Below are 16385 nucleotides of genomic sequence, written 5' to 3' on the forward strand. Positions count from 1 at the left end.
GCTTCGCCACAATGAAAGCATACCGGTCGACGGTCAGCGGTACGCCACAAATCGGTTTTCCGACGCCCGTAGGTAAGTGGAAACTCACTATTGGGCCACGTTGTGGGGCTACGTTGTGGGGCATGTTGGTTATACAGCATTTGTCTTGTCGGAGGAATCGGTGAGGTTGCGAAAGTGGTCGGTGCTGACAGTGGCTGTGTTTGTAGGGTTGGTGGTGGTCCAGTCATTGGGGTCTGCTGTGCTGAAGGAGCGACGACGGGGCGTCGGACTGCATCAGCATAATTAAAATGTCGTCGCACACCATTATAGCCGGATGAAGAGAGAGCCTGGCGGACCTCATCCCGGACAACATCAGCGACAAAAGACAATGCCGGCGTCGGTTCAGCTGCTGGAATTAAACCAAGCTGCCGAAGCTCCTCCTCAAAATCTCCCGGATGACTTCCCGCAGAAGCCTGTTGTTGTCGCAGAGGCTCGCCGCAGTCGTAACAGGGCTACTTGCTCGTACGTTGACCGGGTTCTGCTGGCGGTACCGTTGCTGTCGGGCCCGTTTAATAGCTGTGGCTTCTTTCGTGAACTCAGCTACTGTTGTTGGCGGATTTCTCACAAGCCCAGCAAACAGTTGCTCCTTCACGCCTCGCATTAGATACCGCAGCTTCCTGTCTTCCGGCATCTCGGGATCCGCCCTGCCGAAAAGACGGGTCATGTCCTCGGCGAACATAGCGACGCTCTCGTTTGGTTTTTGAATTCGAGCTTCCAAGAGACGTTGCGCATTCTCCTTTCTGTCAAGACTACTAAAGGTGTCAATCAGCTGGTTGCGGAAGTCATCCCACGTAGCCATGCTTCTTTCCCTGTTGATGTACCACGTCTGGGCATTGTCTATCAGGTAGAAGTAAACATTCGCGAGCTTGTCTTCTGGGGTGGCCCACTGGTTGTACTTTGCGCAGCGTTCGAACTGGTCCAGCCAGTCTTGTGCATCTTCATAGGTCTCACCATGAAAGCAGTCAGGAATCATGGGATTCTGAAGTGTCATGTGCGATGTAGCTGCAATGGCCATGGTGGTTGAAGGAGGCAAGCGATTGCTGGCAGTTTCTGGAAAGGGATTGAGCTCGGGAGCTAGGCCTCGCAGACGGCGGCTGGAACGGTGGACTGGTGTGTCGACGGGTGGTAGTGATTCCGGGCTTGAATGTCAGGTCCGCAAAGGGGTGCCAAGCATGAAGACGTACCAAGCACCTCCACCAGTGGGACGACGCGAGATTGACGAGCACACAAAGCGCCTCAAACAAATACGATTTATCGATCTCAGGAAACAGACAGCAACGACTTCTTCGTCTTTTGCCCTCGGCCAAAGACACTCGCGCTGCTTCGTTGTCCTCACCACTGGTACATACGCGCGTCATTATAGAAGCACCGCCGTCCAGCGGACATTCTAAGGACTGAACGAAAGGAAGCACATGCACACTTTCTTACGGCTTGCGCTATGTGTCTACTTCCCACCTTTAAGCACCTCGAGTTCATGAAATATACTAGTTCACTGTATTTATGGCACTGCGGCCCAACGCTCGGTAAACCTTTCTTAAACCTAGGAGGTTACGCCCAGCGAGTATAACGTAGCAACCCTTTGTTGTCTTCTGTGCGTTGTTGAACAATTAAAAGTTCGCAGCGTGCACGTAACTAAAAGCAAAACTCTCCTGTTTCTCATCCCCTTAGCAGCCATTGGCATGTACATTGAGCACTGTCTTTTATTGTTCAACAACGCACAGAATAAATCTCTCACCGGCACCACTTTCGAATTCAAAATGCAACACTTGTTGCACACTACTACTACGACTACGAGGGATGAACAGGTGCCGCTATACAGAGCTTCGGCGTTAGTTGAGTACCCTGTACTCTAAATCGTTACCCACTTTTTCTAACCCCCCCCCCCCTCCAGTCTTCAACAAGACATCCAGACATCAATCGTAGGAGCCCGTCACCATCACGAAAATTAAGGAGAGACAGATTTTCGCAAGCCTCACGATCGGTATCTTTGTCTCCTGAAAATACGTGTTCTCCCGACAAGTTGTCTAGAGCCACAAACTCTCAGCGTCGCACCAAGCCTGGTAGTTCAAGCAGTGGAAGTCATGTCACCACTTCCAGTACATCCAAAAAAACTCCCAAGCATTTCCCCGAGGGTGAACATGGTTAAGTGCGAATGCACGGCGTGATGCTATGAGGAATATTTATTAATTCGCACTATTATATTTATTAATCACACTATGGTGCCTTTATGGTGTAATGGTTCCTGGGAATCGCAATTTGATCACACGGGGGAGTTTAAGTTAACTCACTGGCGAATGCCAACGGATTTTAACTTTACTCCCCCTCATATCATCACCCCGTGCATTCGCACTTAATTATGTTCACCTTCGGGGAAATGCTTGGGAGTTTTATTACTGATGATGATGATGACTAAAGTGTAATTAATGAATTTAAGTAATGTTTGTCATGAAGCTTTTGTACACAGATAAATTATATACGAAGTATTATTTATTTACACTTCACGATTTTCGTACGATGCATTAAATGCACACATCGTGAGCGCGTCACACACACACACACAAACTATACTACAGATTAGCACCTATTCGTGTTATCGTTGTAGCTCACGTTTAGTACCAGCGCTTTGTGATCCGAGAAATGTACGGTGAGCGGATCCGGCATGACGGAGCGGACCGTACAGTTCCTACTGAACGCCAAGTCTATGAAGCCACCGTTGATCGTGGTCGGAAACACGAGAGACAGACACGTCATCGAGTAATTGTTCAGCATGTGGTCAACCAACCAGTCATTGTCCTTTCTAACGTCCACGTTAAAGTCACCCACCACCACAATCGGAACCGAGGGACACGCGCGCTAAGACTCACTCTCCATCGCCGCATCCATCTGTTCCAAGACGTCATCTCTCGAGAGGTTCGGGGCCAGGTAGACGGTCACAACCAGGACGGCATCGCCGGAGTAGGCACTGGTGTAGACGGAGGCGTACGGCGAGTCGTCTCTGAGCGGCGAAGTACACACGGCATGCGAGAGGACGTTGGCGTAGACGTGTCCAACCAAGCACACGCCGCAGTACTCGCCCCGGCTTCCACTCCGGGCGAAGGAGCACGGGTCGTCAGTGGGACACGTTCGCGGCGATGCATCAGGAGCGAGGTCGGCACGCTGTAAGACCAGGAGTTGGGTCCGGTCCTGCTGTCGCCTGAGCTCTTCACTGAAGGGCCGGTAGCGCTTTAGGAAGACGTCCACTCCACCAGCCCTTCTCTCGGCGAGGGCCCGGGTCACGTGATCGTAGCCACTCAGGGAGACATCGGCAGCGCAGTCACCGGAGGAGTGGTTCCAGGTCTCCGTGAGGCAGAAGAGATCAACTCTGGAGAGTACGGGGTCTTTGGCAACGTCCAGTGCATGCGCCGAGAGAGCGGACATTTAGGAGCACGAGCGTGAACTCCCTACTGCCACCCTCGCACACCCTGCGGAAATGCTGGTCCCTCAGAGCGGAGAGGTATCGCTGCGTGACGGTGACGAGACGGTGATTCTCGAGCCTACGAAAATCATCGAGCATGGGTTTGTCGGGGTTGTCTTGCTTGTGGTAGAAGGTGTGGTCTCCCTCAGCGTTGGTGGGGTATAGTCCGTTGAGGTTGGTACACCGAGAGAGCGCAACGTAGACGAGCTTCTGCGGGTGCGTCTTGGAGTAGTCGTACACGACCGAGGCGTAGGTTCCCCCCTAAGATTTGTGCACGGTGATGGCGCTGGCCTGGACAAGGGGGAACTGCGTCCGTTTACAAGCTATGCCGGCCTTTACGGTGGCCGACTGCATCTCGATGGGTATCCTGTTCTCGCTGGTCACGTCGTAGCCGTTGGAACGGGCCTCGTAAACGGCCCGAGCGGCGCGCGCACGCGTGAGCTTTCCGGTACCGGGCACATCGAACTCGAGCCACAGTCGCCTCACGCGCGTCTCTTCATCCTCGTCTCCTTCTCCTTCTTCATCCACTCCATCTCCATCATCGGGAAACGGGCCGGCGAGCTCACACAGGCGCAAGACTCCAACCGCACCGTTGACCAGACCATCCACGAGATCGATGTTATGAGTCATCATGTAGGGCTTGCCAACCACGGCCATGACTTCCCCGGGCAGATTTGCAAACTCGCTGGGAACCATGCGGGCAACCCTGCGCTTGGCATTCTCGAGCAGATGCGGCGTCTTGCAGCCGAGGTACCGATCACGCGCGCGAAGCACCACGAAGTCATCCTGCGAACGGGCCACGGTCTCGTTGAAACGCGTGACATCGGCGTTCGAGTAGAAGATGCGCACGGCCGAGGGCGCGCGCTCGGTGGCTTCCTCGACCGTGACAAACCTGGATTCGAGAAGCTTTACTTCTTCGGGCTCGAGCGCGCGGCCGTTCCCAATCTTGGTGAGGACCGCGGAGAAGGAGACGTCGGACTGGCGCACGACTCTCACGAGCGGGAAGTATTCGAGATGATGCCAGGTGACAGTGCTGAATCCGAGGAGATCATCAGCACTGCGGGGCCGCTTGAAGATCTCGCTGGCACGCACGGGCGGCAACTGCCGCAGGTCCCCGCAGAGGATGACGTCCAGTCCACCGAAGGGTTCGGTGAGTCGCTGCGTGATCTGGCGCAGACGGCAATCAACCAGTTTGAGTTGGTCGGCGGAAATCATACTGACTTCGTCTATGATGACGCAATTTACTCTGCGGAAGGCACACCGGAAGGTGTTAAGGTCACTAGGTCGGAGTCCACCGTCCCCCATGACTCCGAGGCGGGCGTCCTGTCGGTTTCCACGGGCAGCCCACACGAGTTTGAAGGCACTGTGGATGGTGGTTCCACCCCCAGCAACGGCGGCCTTTCCCGTACTGGCGCAGATCACATACGCATTGTAGACGGAAGGGACGGATAAGGAGGAGCCGTCTTCCCAGCCAACGGCACCACAGCAGTCCGCAAAGCGGTTATACACGTCCATGGCGAGCTTGAGCACGAAGATCTTGCCACGACCCACGGGTCCCGTGAAGAAGACCCGCAGCGGAGGCTGCCCCGGCGTGGTCTGACGGTGCAGAATCTCGCGCAGCAACTCGTACTGCTCGGGGTTGGTGCTGCGCATCATTGAGACGTACTATTTTCGTTCCATGATTCCGCGCCGTTTGCGTACCACAGCACACGGCGTACTGACCTCCTTGAGCAGTCGGAGCAGGCGCTCGTTAGGCAGCACGTCCGCGTACACACTAGCATCCACATCTCGTCGTTCGGGGATTTGTACCCGCGCGCACCCGTCATCCTCATTACATTCTTCTTCTTCTTGCATTGTTCTTTCTTCATCCTCCTCTCTCTCTCGCCTGAGCCGCAGCATCTCGGCGTAGTGGACCTCCACAATTTCTTGGACCAGTGCATCGTCATCCGCCGGGTTGTATTCGTTTCGTTTCACCTCGATCAACTGATTGTTGTTCTCGTAGATGGACACATGCCTATTACCATCGAACACATCAACCGTTTCGCTTCGGAACGGGACGTATAGAAGGACAGTTTCCCGCATATACGACTCCACATCGTTACCGGGGTTGTATCCGCGGTAGCGTATCACAGCCGGCCGTACCCTGAGCACGTAACGGCAATCACCCTTCGCCGGCCGGTACTTGCTGGCGAAGTCGGCAGGCATACGTCGTTGAGGGTAGGCGGCCTGGGCTCGTACGTTTGCACGAGGTTCGCTTTCCAGACGTCGGTGGAGCCCGGAGGGAGCGCCTCCAACTCGGCACGCGTTTTGCGTACGCGCACCCGTTCTTCGGGGTAGCACGTCGGGACGTACACCACCTCCCGGCTCTTGTGCGACATGTCCTGTTTGAGCAGAAACCAGGCCGCCTCCTGTGCCGACATTTCCATTCCTTTAAGGATGTCCACACGAAGCTTGCAGATCACGGCTTCGATGTCGTCGTTGGGATTCGTTTTGAGGATCTCGGCAACGGTGCGTTTGAGGTTGGACATTCCGCGGTCGGACTTATTGACATAGTCCACCACGTAGGAAGCGCACGCGTAGTGATCGAGTATTATCTGCATATCCATATTCGAATCCAAGACCCGGCCTATCCACGCGTTGAATGCATTCACAAACTTCTCCGCCGGGGTCCTTCGATGGAGGACGCAGGGTCGGGAAAGGCCGGTGCGCAGGACATCTATATACTCCTTCTCGGAGTGCAAGCCGAAAGCGCGTAGGAACGAGGCGAGATCCTCAATGTCGCCGGACTCGAGGCCCTCGTGCATTTCATCATACTTCTTCTTGAGGGCCTTGAGGCGCTGGCGTTCCCGCTCACTCTCCGCATCGTCTCCCTCCGGCGCAGGTGGAAACGGCACCACGATCCTCGTTTCATCACTGGGCATGAAGGGCGCCCCGAACCGGCCCTTGGTGCGGCCGCGCTTGTAGCACGTGTGGGTGTGCTGATGCGTCTGCGTGCGCGGCTGCCTGAGGAGCGTAGTGTCGAGCATGAGGAGTTGGGCCACCATCTCGAGGGTCTTGGGCATGGCACCTTCCTCACCGGTGAGCTCCTCGTCGGGCGCCTCTTCGAGCCACAGGATCGCGTGCACGTGCGCGCTTCCTCTCTGCTGGAACTCCACCCGCTTGAAGTAATCCCGGATCACGTACGGGCGGAACGGCGAGCAGTTTTGGTCGGCGAGCACGTTCATGATGACGTCGAAGATCCTGTTGATGTACATCGTGCAGGCAACGGGGTCTTCGTTCACGAGCTCCACGCGCTCCCAGGCCATCATCTCGAACACGGGCCGAGGCGTGCCGTCGGGCCCAACCCGCAGCCGCTCCAGGGTCTCGAGCAGGCGCTCCCAGTGGACCTCGGACGCGGACATGGTCAGGAATGCGTGCGGCTTGCCCAACTGGCGGATCATTGCGAAGAGTTCACTCCTGCGATCCTGCCAGTACTGGACCGTATTTAAAACGCCCCGCATGGATGCGAGGTCGCGGTCCAGCACCTCCTACAGGAACTTCTTACCGCCACTCTCGAGCTGCTCGCGCGTGATGGAACCAGTGGTCTCGTTGGGGCGAAACATCATGTTGCTTTCCGCAACGTTGTACCGCATCACCTTTGCGGCCATGTACAAGACGTGCTCCGGCGTTGCTCCACGCCGGTCGGTGCGTCGTATCTCGCTGCTGGCCATGGCGAATGGCGTGGAACGCGGACCGATGATCTTGCGAGGCACGCCCATGTATATCGTGGGGAAGGCGAGCTCTTCCGCATACGCATCCATGAAGAGCGCCAGTGGGACGCGGTTCTCACCCGGAGCGAGGTGCAGGCTATGCGACTGATTGATCAGCTTGTCAGCGGCAGCGGCATCGTCCAGTTCACCGCTTCGCTCCCCATCATCTCTCATCAAGAGAGCGCGTGGTCGTTGCTCACTCTCCTCATTAAAGAAGATAGTCTTTGACATGGCATTGAGGGCAATGGCTAGTTGCACGGGGTCGTCCAAATGTATGTTCTCGGGGACAGTCTCGATGTCATCCGCGTCGTCTCCCCCCTGAGCGCGTTCACCTTCACAAACGGCCGCATCATCGTCATCGAAGACACCCAGCCGACTCTAGTCGATGCGCACGCCGCTAGCGACATACAATGGCGCATGCTCCAGGTGCTTCAACCACGCCAAGATGTTACCGCGCTTCACCAGTCCGCGCCTGTACGTAGCCGGACTCACCAGCCTCCGCTTCACTTGCACGTCTATCGCAACGTCCTCGGGAACCAGCCGTGGAAGACACTCCACCACGCTCGGAACGTCGATGGGCACGTTCACAATCTGTCTCTTAATGCCGTACTGACCGTTGCCCCGCGTGAGCCGCCTGATGCTCATGAAGGGGAGTCGAGGCGAGATGAGGCGCTCTTCCACCGGGTTCAGATCCGGGAGGTCCGCGGGACGAGGCGGGTACACGTAGCCGTGGCTCTTGCTCAACGGCGGAACCCGCCCGGCCAGCAGGGACTCTCGGCAAGACGCACACACCCGGAACGCACCGAAGGGAGCCAGCCGCGGGTCTTGCGCATTCATGTCGTCACATCGGTGTTCGCCCGACCGTCTTCCAAACTCGTTCCAAAGAACCCGCAACGCGTTCAACCTGTTGGTCTCGTTCCTCACGCCAGAAATGCAGCTCAGGTTGTTATCGAACCACAGCCGGTCACACACGGCGCAGCTGTGACCGAAGCTGCGATCCACAAAGTCGCGTTTGAAACGCGCGTCCGGACGAGCGAAGTCCAGGGCTCGCACCCTCTCCCGCGCGGCACGTTCACTGGCTCGAACGGCTTCGGGAACATCCACTCGCCGTTGACGATTGCGATCGGCGTCTTGACGCCGGCCTTCATCGCCCTTCTCCGCCTGACGCTTGCGTTGTCGTTCCGCTTCTTGGGCCGCGTTCGCGGCTCAATGCTGACGCCTCATCTCGGCCTCACGAGCGCGCAGTTCACCATCCGCTGCACGCTTCGCGCGCTTGTCCTCGGCCTCGCGAGCGCGAAGTTCGGCATCCTCTGCACGCTTCGCCCGCTTGTCCTCGGCCTCGCGAGCGAGCAGTTCGGCATCCGCTGCACGCTTCGCCCGCTTGCACTCGGCCTCGCGAGCACGCAGTTCGGCATCCGCTGCACGCTTCGCCCGCTTACGTTCGGTTGGATGGATGGATGGATGGATATGGCTGTACCCTTTAGATCGGGCGGTGGCTAGCGCCACCAAGCCGTAATATTTATTGAACTCAAAACTATATTTATTTATTTTTTCCTTAAAAAATGAGTTTGAGGATTCCTACTTTGCAGTGAAGAGTTTAATTTTCACTCGTGCCTTGACTTTAGCCACCAATCAGATAACCTCCTTCTAGTTAAACCTACTTGCTTAAAGTCTATTTTGCCCTCCTGGTCCCTAAACCCCAGTGCTTTGAAAAACTCTGCGCCATCATCCTGAACTATAGGGTGAAGCCCTTTACAGAACATTATCAAGTGTTCGGCACTTTCTTCTTCCTCTCCACACGCACTGCTTACGGTGTCTACCCCTTCGTATTTGACCCGATATGTCTTGGTTCACAGTACTCCCGTCCTTGCCTCAAACAGTAGAGAACTACCCCGAGTATTATCATAAATCCTTTCCTTGGCCATTTCCTGCTTAAAAGTTCGATAGATCTCTGGTGCAGACTTCTTAATCATACCCATTTTCCACATGTCAGTCTCCGTTTCCTTCACTTTCTTCCTAACCGATAGTTCTTTTTGCTTTGGCCACCTGCTGTTTTTTATGCATTTACCAGTCAGCTTCCTGGTTCGCTTCCTTCATTTTGTATCGACATTCTTCATGTAGAAGTAGCTGAAAACCTTCCTAACCCAACGCTCCTCCTTCATTTCTCTCAATCGCTTCTCAAATTTTATCTTGCTGCTAGCTTCCCTGCCCTCAACTGATGTCCATCCCATATGACCTTGTACTCCCTGATTTGGTGTATTCCCGTGAGCTCCTAAAGCAAGCCTACCTATTCCACGTTGCTTAATTTCTAATCTTGCTTGAACTTCTGATCTCATGCACAAGACCGCATTGCCGAACGTCAGTCCAGGAACCGTGACCCCTTTCCATATTCCTCTCACAACATCATACCTATTGTAATTCCACAGTGCCCTATTGTTCATCACTGCTGCATTCCTGTAACCTTTAGTCGTCACGTATATTTCGTGTTCCCTCAGGTACTCGGTCCCATTGCTTATCCATACGCCCATATATTTGTATTTCACGAGCCCTTCATGAGCCCTCACGAGCCCTTCGCAGCGCCGCCTTGTCTTCCAACGTCGGCGAAACCACCGCGGTACCGTCACCTCCAACGACGGGTGCAGTGCTGGCATTCGGTTGTACTGCATTCGTTGTTCATGGTAGCGTTGCCTCCGGGACATCCATCGCACGACCCGCTCTCGACGGGAGACTGAGAGATAAGGCGGGTGCGCGAGAGAGAGGGGTGCACGCGCAGCTGTAGCGAGCGAGGAGAGCGGAGGAGCGAGCGAAGGGGGAGGGAGACGCGCGCTGCGGCGTTAAAGATATAAGGCGCGTTACTGACACTGATATCAGCGTCGCGTCCGTGGCTTATCCGGTAGAGCGTCGCGCTGCGGCCCGCCAAGTCCTCTTTTTTTTAAAGATAGAGAGAAGACTGCGGACGCCGCCGATGGCGGTGGATGGTTCGGGGTCGCCTATAAAGTGTATTCACACCTAAAAGCCCCAAGTCCAGACCGAGTATGGCTCGTGTGGGTCTTGTGGGGTAGTCTATGATTTGGTGTTTAATCTGCAGCATGGCGTCTTAGGTGGGTAGGTGACGACGGAAGCCTATCATCGTGTGTGGGTAGTATTCACCATCCTCAAGATTGTTGTTTGCTCTATTTAGAAATGCATGTTCCATCACTTTTGCTACGCATGACGTTATAGAGATGGGTCGTAGATTTACTTTGTTGATTGGCTTTCCAGGTTTTGGTATAAGTATTGTTCTAGCCTCTTTCCACGCGTCGGGTATTGCCCCTTCGGTCCAACATTTGTTTATATATACAGTTAAAAATTCTATGAATTCATTGTCCAGGTTACGTAATGCTCGGTGGGTGACTCCATCGGGTCCCTGTGCTGATTTCACATTTAATTTGTGGAGCACCGCTCTAATCTCTGCTACCGCAAAGTTTTTGTCCGTGTTGTGGTTGGCTTCGTCTGTATGGTTATTATGTTGTAGTGGCGGCGATTTGGGCATGTAGATGTTTTGTAGGTCTGTCATTAGCTGTTCCTCGTTTCCTTCGTATTCGCGTGTGAGACGACGGATATTGTATCTTCAGTTTTGGTATTGGTGGGATCTAAAAGAAACCTTAGCAACTTCCAAGTTTGTGATGTTCCAATATGGGTGCCCATGTCCTTACATATCTCCGCCCATTGTTGCTCACACAGCTGCTTGCAGTGACTTTCAATGTCTTTGTTGAGCTGCGCTATCTTTTTCTGGATTGTTCTGTAGTGTCTTTGCCTCCGCCATTTGTGTAGTAACACTTCTTTAGTTCGCCACAGGTGAAATAACCTGTTATTGATGCGCTCAACTGAGATATCTGTTTTTACTTCCTGTGTGGCTTTCTTGATGGTGTCTAATATGCTCTCGCACCATTGCTGGATATCGTCAGGATGTTCGGTAATCGTTTTTCTGATCTCCCGAAATTTATCCCAGTCGACTAGACGTCTCGTGTTGCACATGGTCGTAATCCTGTCACTATCGGTGAATGGTTCGTGTGTTTCGAGTATGCGATGGTCACTTCCTAAATCATCGAATGTGTTGTGCCATGTAGCCCCGGGGCATTCTTGGTTATTGTAAGATCCGTTGTTGTGTCTCGCTGGGTGCTTGTACCTATGCGTGTGTGTGCATGCGGGTCTGTTATCAGAGTAAGCTGTTGTCTTGTATGCTCTGCCATAACTGTTTCCCTTTGGGGGTGGTGTAATCATACCCCCATGCCTCGTGTGCGGCGCTGAAGTCCCCTGCTATGATGAGCGGGGCGCTGCCAGCTAATATCACGGCCTGTCTATATAGAGAGGGATATTGCTGTCCGTGATTTGACGGACTGCTGTATACATTAGGAATAAATGTGCTGCTCCCTTTTGTTTTCCTAGATAGAAGTCATGTCATTATATGGTTGTACCCACCTTCTAGATTATAGGTTCTGACCGTAATCTCTCTCCTTACTAGTGTAGTGGTAGCTTTATTTCCCTCTTCACGCTCGGGACTTACTGTCTGGTATCCTGGTAGTGTGGCGAGGCCATGCATTTCTTGAAGTAAAATAACATCTGGCTTGTTACTTTGTCGGATGTACGGCTGGATGACAGATTTCATAGCCCTGAATCCTCTACAGTTCCATTGCCATATGCGTAGTTGTCCTTTACCACGCCTCGCCATCGCTGTTCATTATTTGTATGGGAGGCGTGAAAATATAGTGGGTGGATGAGAGGGGTTGGTATTTGTGGGAGTTGCCTGCAGGGGACATGGTGCCTGCGGTTGTTGGTGAACGTTCGCGACTGCACCCTGAAGGTCTGCGAATGTTTGTTGGTTGTGTCCTCGTTCCAGCGTTTTTACCCTGGCTGCTAGTGCCGTCAGATCAACAGACGTCTTAGTGATGGTTTCCAGGATAGATTGGAACGCGGTGTAATAGCTGGTCTACTTTTTTCTCAATGTTATCCAATCTTGTTTGTTGCGAGATGTTTTCTTGTTTAGTGCTTGGGGGATCTGTAGTTTTCTGCGTTTTGGCCTTTCGTTTTAACGGAGGGGTAGTCATCTCCATGCGATGGTCAGCTATGGGTGTTTCCTCCTACATTACAGTATTAGTTATATTAGGACTTCTGGGTTTGCCACATTCGCGTTCCATAGTGAGGAGTTCTATTTGAGCTTGCATCTTTTGTATCATTTTATTTATTCGTCTGTTTTCATCTTTAAGCTGCTCTAACTCTTGACTGTTGTTGTTATTGCTACCGTTATTATTTTTGACCTCCTGAGGTCCCTCCGGTCGCAAGCCGTGTGCTCTATCTGCCCAGCTCACCTTGTTTGTTGGTCCCTTAGAGACCGATCCCGACCTGGAGCTGGGGTGGGATCTTGCAGGGCTGTGGTTCCTTGAACCGGAGTGGGATCTTGTTTGCTGTTGTTTTTCGTGTCTCGATGTCGAGCACTCTTGTGGACGTCCTCTTGGTGGAGATGAGCTTCGCTTTGATGTTCTCGTAGTCTGGCCCATTGTCTCTGTTTTACAATGTAAGTTTTCTTGAACCTGGCCGTGCAGCTTTTATCGGCTGTAACGTGATCATTTCCACAGATTTGACAACTAGGGTCGCATCTGTGGTCATCTTTGGGTTTGTGAATGCCGCAACCAGCACAGTTTATCTTGGGGGTTGGGGCACACGTCACTTCTATGTCCCAGTCTGTTGCACTGCTTGCAGTAGTCAATTTGCTTGCGGTATAGCGTGTACGGTATTATTACTATCATAGCACGCACTGGAGGGTACCTTGTTTTCACTGAAGAGCACAATGACCATTGTAGTATTCCCCAGTCATTTCGCCGAGATGATGCTGTGGTTTTTTTGTCAGTGACAAGGGCCACTCTTATGTTACCAGAAGTTTCTTCCAGTGGGATTCCTTTAATGATACCCTTGGCTCTATCTTCTGGTGCTGTTTCATACGCTGCCACTTCATATTCTTTGCCTCGTATAAGTATATTATTGATTTTTCTGTACTGATCAGCTCGGTCGGGGTCTGGTGTGCTCACTAACATGATGCTCTGCGTCTTGTTGAAGCATGTCACGTCGCAGTGCCGGACTTCTGGTGGTGTAGCCGCGGCTTCATGTATGCCTTTGGTTATATCAGTTGGGCCGAGTGCGGCTACGCGTAGGCCTCTTCTCGGTCGGATGACAATTTTGTAGTCTCCCACCGGCACCTTGGGTATTCTGCTCGCCTTTTCGATGCAGCTCATCCGTATTTCCTACGTTTTGGCTTGCGTTCTACCTTGTTAGCACCATGGACGCCGTCAGCGTCCCTGACCGATTCATGTCCGGGCTTTCGACGACGTCGTAGTAGACGGCGTGCCAGCCTTCTTCACCCTCGGTAGTGGCTGGCGATCATCATCATCATGTTGTACGTCCATCGTCCTCGAATCAGCCTCAGTGTCTTGTGCTTCGCTTGCCGACGCGGTGGATTCCATTGGGTTTACAGCGCCAGCTCCTTGAGGAAACTGGCCTGCTTCGCGAGGCTTAACAGCGTCTCGTGTGGTGTGCACTGAGAAAAGGCTGTAAAAAGACGAAAAGTAGTTGGCCCACCTTGTCTTTGGTATCCTGAGAATCTGGATGACGAGGCGAATCCTCTGATATCACTCTAAGAAATGCACGTGGTGATTTTCACTGCGAAGTTGTTCATGATAGCAGGAGCCGACGTGAAGCGCGTCTGCACTCGTCGGCGCTCGCAGCGTGCTCCTCCATCTGATACAAGTTTTTTTTTTTGTAAGCACCAAATTTGAGGCAAATTTCATTGAAGATTAAGTCACTAATACTCGCCTCTGTAAAGTGATTCATCTGAAGCAACTATATCTTTTTTATTTATGATTAAGGTGCGCGAGTTTCCTCCTCGTTTGAAAAAAGTGCGTGCGTGCCACTCCTCTAGTCCGGCCGTGGAGGTGGCTACCTACTACTACTACAACCACTACTACTACTACTACTACTACTACTACTACTACTACTACTACTACTACTACTACTACTACTATTACTATTACTACTACATACATCACGGACGCACGACCCACAGCATAAGGAGCTTCGCCCCCAAAAGTTGAGAAGGAGCACTTCACAATAATGAAAAAAAAGGAAGAAAGAAATATAAAAAAGAGAGCATTAGTATTTGAGGAACGGCCCCGCCGTGGTGGTCTAGTGGGTAAGGTACTGGGCTGCTGACCTGCAGGTCGCGGGTTCGAATCCCAGCGGCGGCGGCTGCATTTCTGATGGAGGCGGAAATGTTGTGGGCCCGTGTGCTCAGATTTAAGTGCACGTTAAAGAACATCAGGCGGTCGAAATTTCCGGAGCCCTCCACTACGGCATCTCTCATAATGATACTGTGGCTTTGGGGCGTTAAACCCCACATATCAATCAAAAGTAGTTCAGGAACGCACACGTCATGCATCGCTTGCGCCAATTTTCTGGAGAGGGCAAGGACTCTACTTATATTCAGCATAGCAAAGAATGCGCCGCGCACGAGTAACTTTGCGCATCGCACGTGGAGCGAGAACAAGATAGAGCCAGCATGCAGGCGGCTGCCAAACAGAGCAGCTGTCGCGAGCAAAGAGGCAGAACTCACGGAGCCGCACCATAAACAAATCCACAATGTAAACCAACAAAAAGTCACGGCATATCCACAGAGTGAATGATAAGTGGGGTCAAGCGTACTTGCGTCCGTCCATGCGTCCATCCGTCCGTCTCTCCGTCTATCCGTCCGTGCACCCGTCCGTGCTTGCGTCCATTCGTCCATCTGTTTGTTATTGTGTCTGTCCGTCTGTGCGTCCTTCCGTCCTTCTGTCCATTTATAGTGAACACTCTAAGTACCGCCATCTCGCATCTTTTCATCATATATTCATCATCTACAAGTACCGCCATCTAGCGGACATTGTAGGGACTAAAGAGGTGGCTCCTGCGACGACACACCGCGTAAGGAGCTTCGCCCCTAAAACACCGCGCTTGCCGATAAAGGTTGAATGAAGCGAGCTCACGCATATATCTGCTTCAACGCAGCGGACTTTCCGGATGTCGGCACGAAATTCTTCTCCACATGGTTGGAGTCACACCGATTGATAAAGCAGCGCCTCTTCCGAAAAGACACGGTCAACTTCTCGACGGGCGAAGCGAATGCCTTCTACCAGCCGATCACGAACACAATGACCATCGAAGCAGGTATCGTGCAACCGCCGCTCTTCTTCGAGCATGGAACGGCCGCCCTCAGCTATGGAGGTCTTGGTCAGGTATGCCATTCAGTTTAATTGCTACCATGCAATTACCCTAATCAAAGCGAGAGGGAGTGAGATGTCGTAAACGTGATAACAAATATTTAAATAATTTGTACATAGCACAGCCTCCTAAGGGGTAATCGCAGAGATGAGGTAAGAACAAATGTTATACTATTGATATACAACTAAAGAAAATGTCAACAACTGTTCGTAGCAGCTAGTACGTGTTTGTTCAGTGACAAATGCATAATGCCACCACATTACACATTTTGTCATTGGAATATGCGAGGGAAGATATTCGTTTAACAACTCCGTGTTGTTGTTAAAAAGTGCTACATTTGGCGGGAGAACCTTATAGTTGAAAGAGCACCTAGCTAACTGGGTTTGGGCAATGCAAACGAACACTGCGGATACATCGGTAAATGGCGATATTGTCTGAGAAACACAAAGCGATTGCACGGAACGATAACGATCGAAATTTGAGAGACAGAGCGTCGCATGCGCTCACTCTCCCGGCAGAGGAACTTGACAGTGCAGCTGGCTATGTAACGCGAAACTGGCGTTCGTTAGAGGGTGACTGACCCCACCCTTTAAATTCGGTTCTTATTTAAACGCAGTGTCTGTACAGTGCAGGCGCCACGCAAAAGAACGCGTAGCACTAGTCTTTCTCTGAAGTTCATTGGCTTGCATTGAAATTTTTCTATTGTTTTACTTACATACAATGCAGGCCCTCCTCGGGCCCATGCAGGCATGAAACACAAGATTACAATCGGACCATGCATAGTTATGCCCTGAATAACTTGGCATTGTTACAAATAGTAGGTATACAACTAGAAAGTAATATCAATCTTTAGGTCA

At 52.4% G+C, this 16385-nt stretch overlaps 1 protein-coding gene across 1 annotated transcript in view; it reads left to right on the forward strand.

Moving 5' to 3' along the window:
* The window catches only part of LOC119182263 (neprilysin-1), a 111213-nt gene that overhangs the window by 70096 nt on the left and 24732 nt on the right, over positions 1-16385 (forward strand). The window contains exon 8 of the mRNA XM_075891973.1: positions 15316-15542. Coding sequence (XP_075748088.1) covers positions 15316-15542 — 227 coding nt within the window. The remainder of the gene's footprint in view (positions 1-15315; positions 15543-16385) is intronic.

The sequence above is a fragment of the Rhipicephalus microplus genome, chromosome 4 (genome assembly GCF_043290135.1).
Source record: "Rhipicephalus microplus isolate Deutch F79 chromosome 4, USDA_Rmic, whole genome shotgun sequence".
NCBI classification, from domain to species: domain Eukaryota; kingdom Metazoa; phylum Arthropoda; class Arachnida; order Ixodida; family Ixodidae; genus Rhipicephalus; species Rhipicephalus microplus.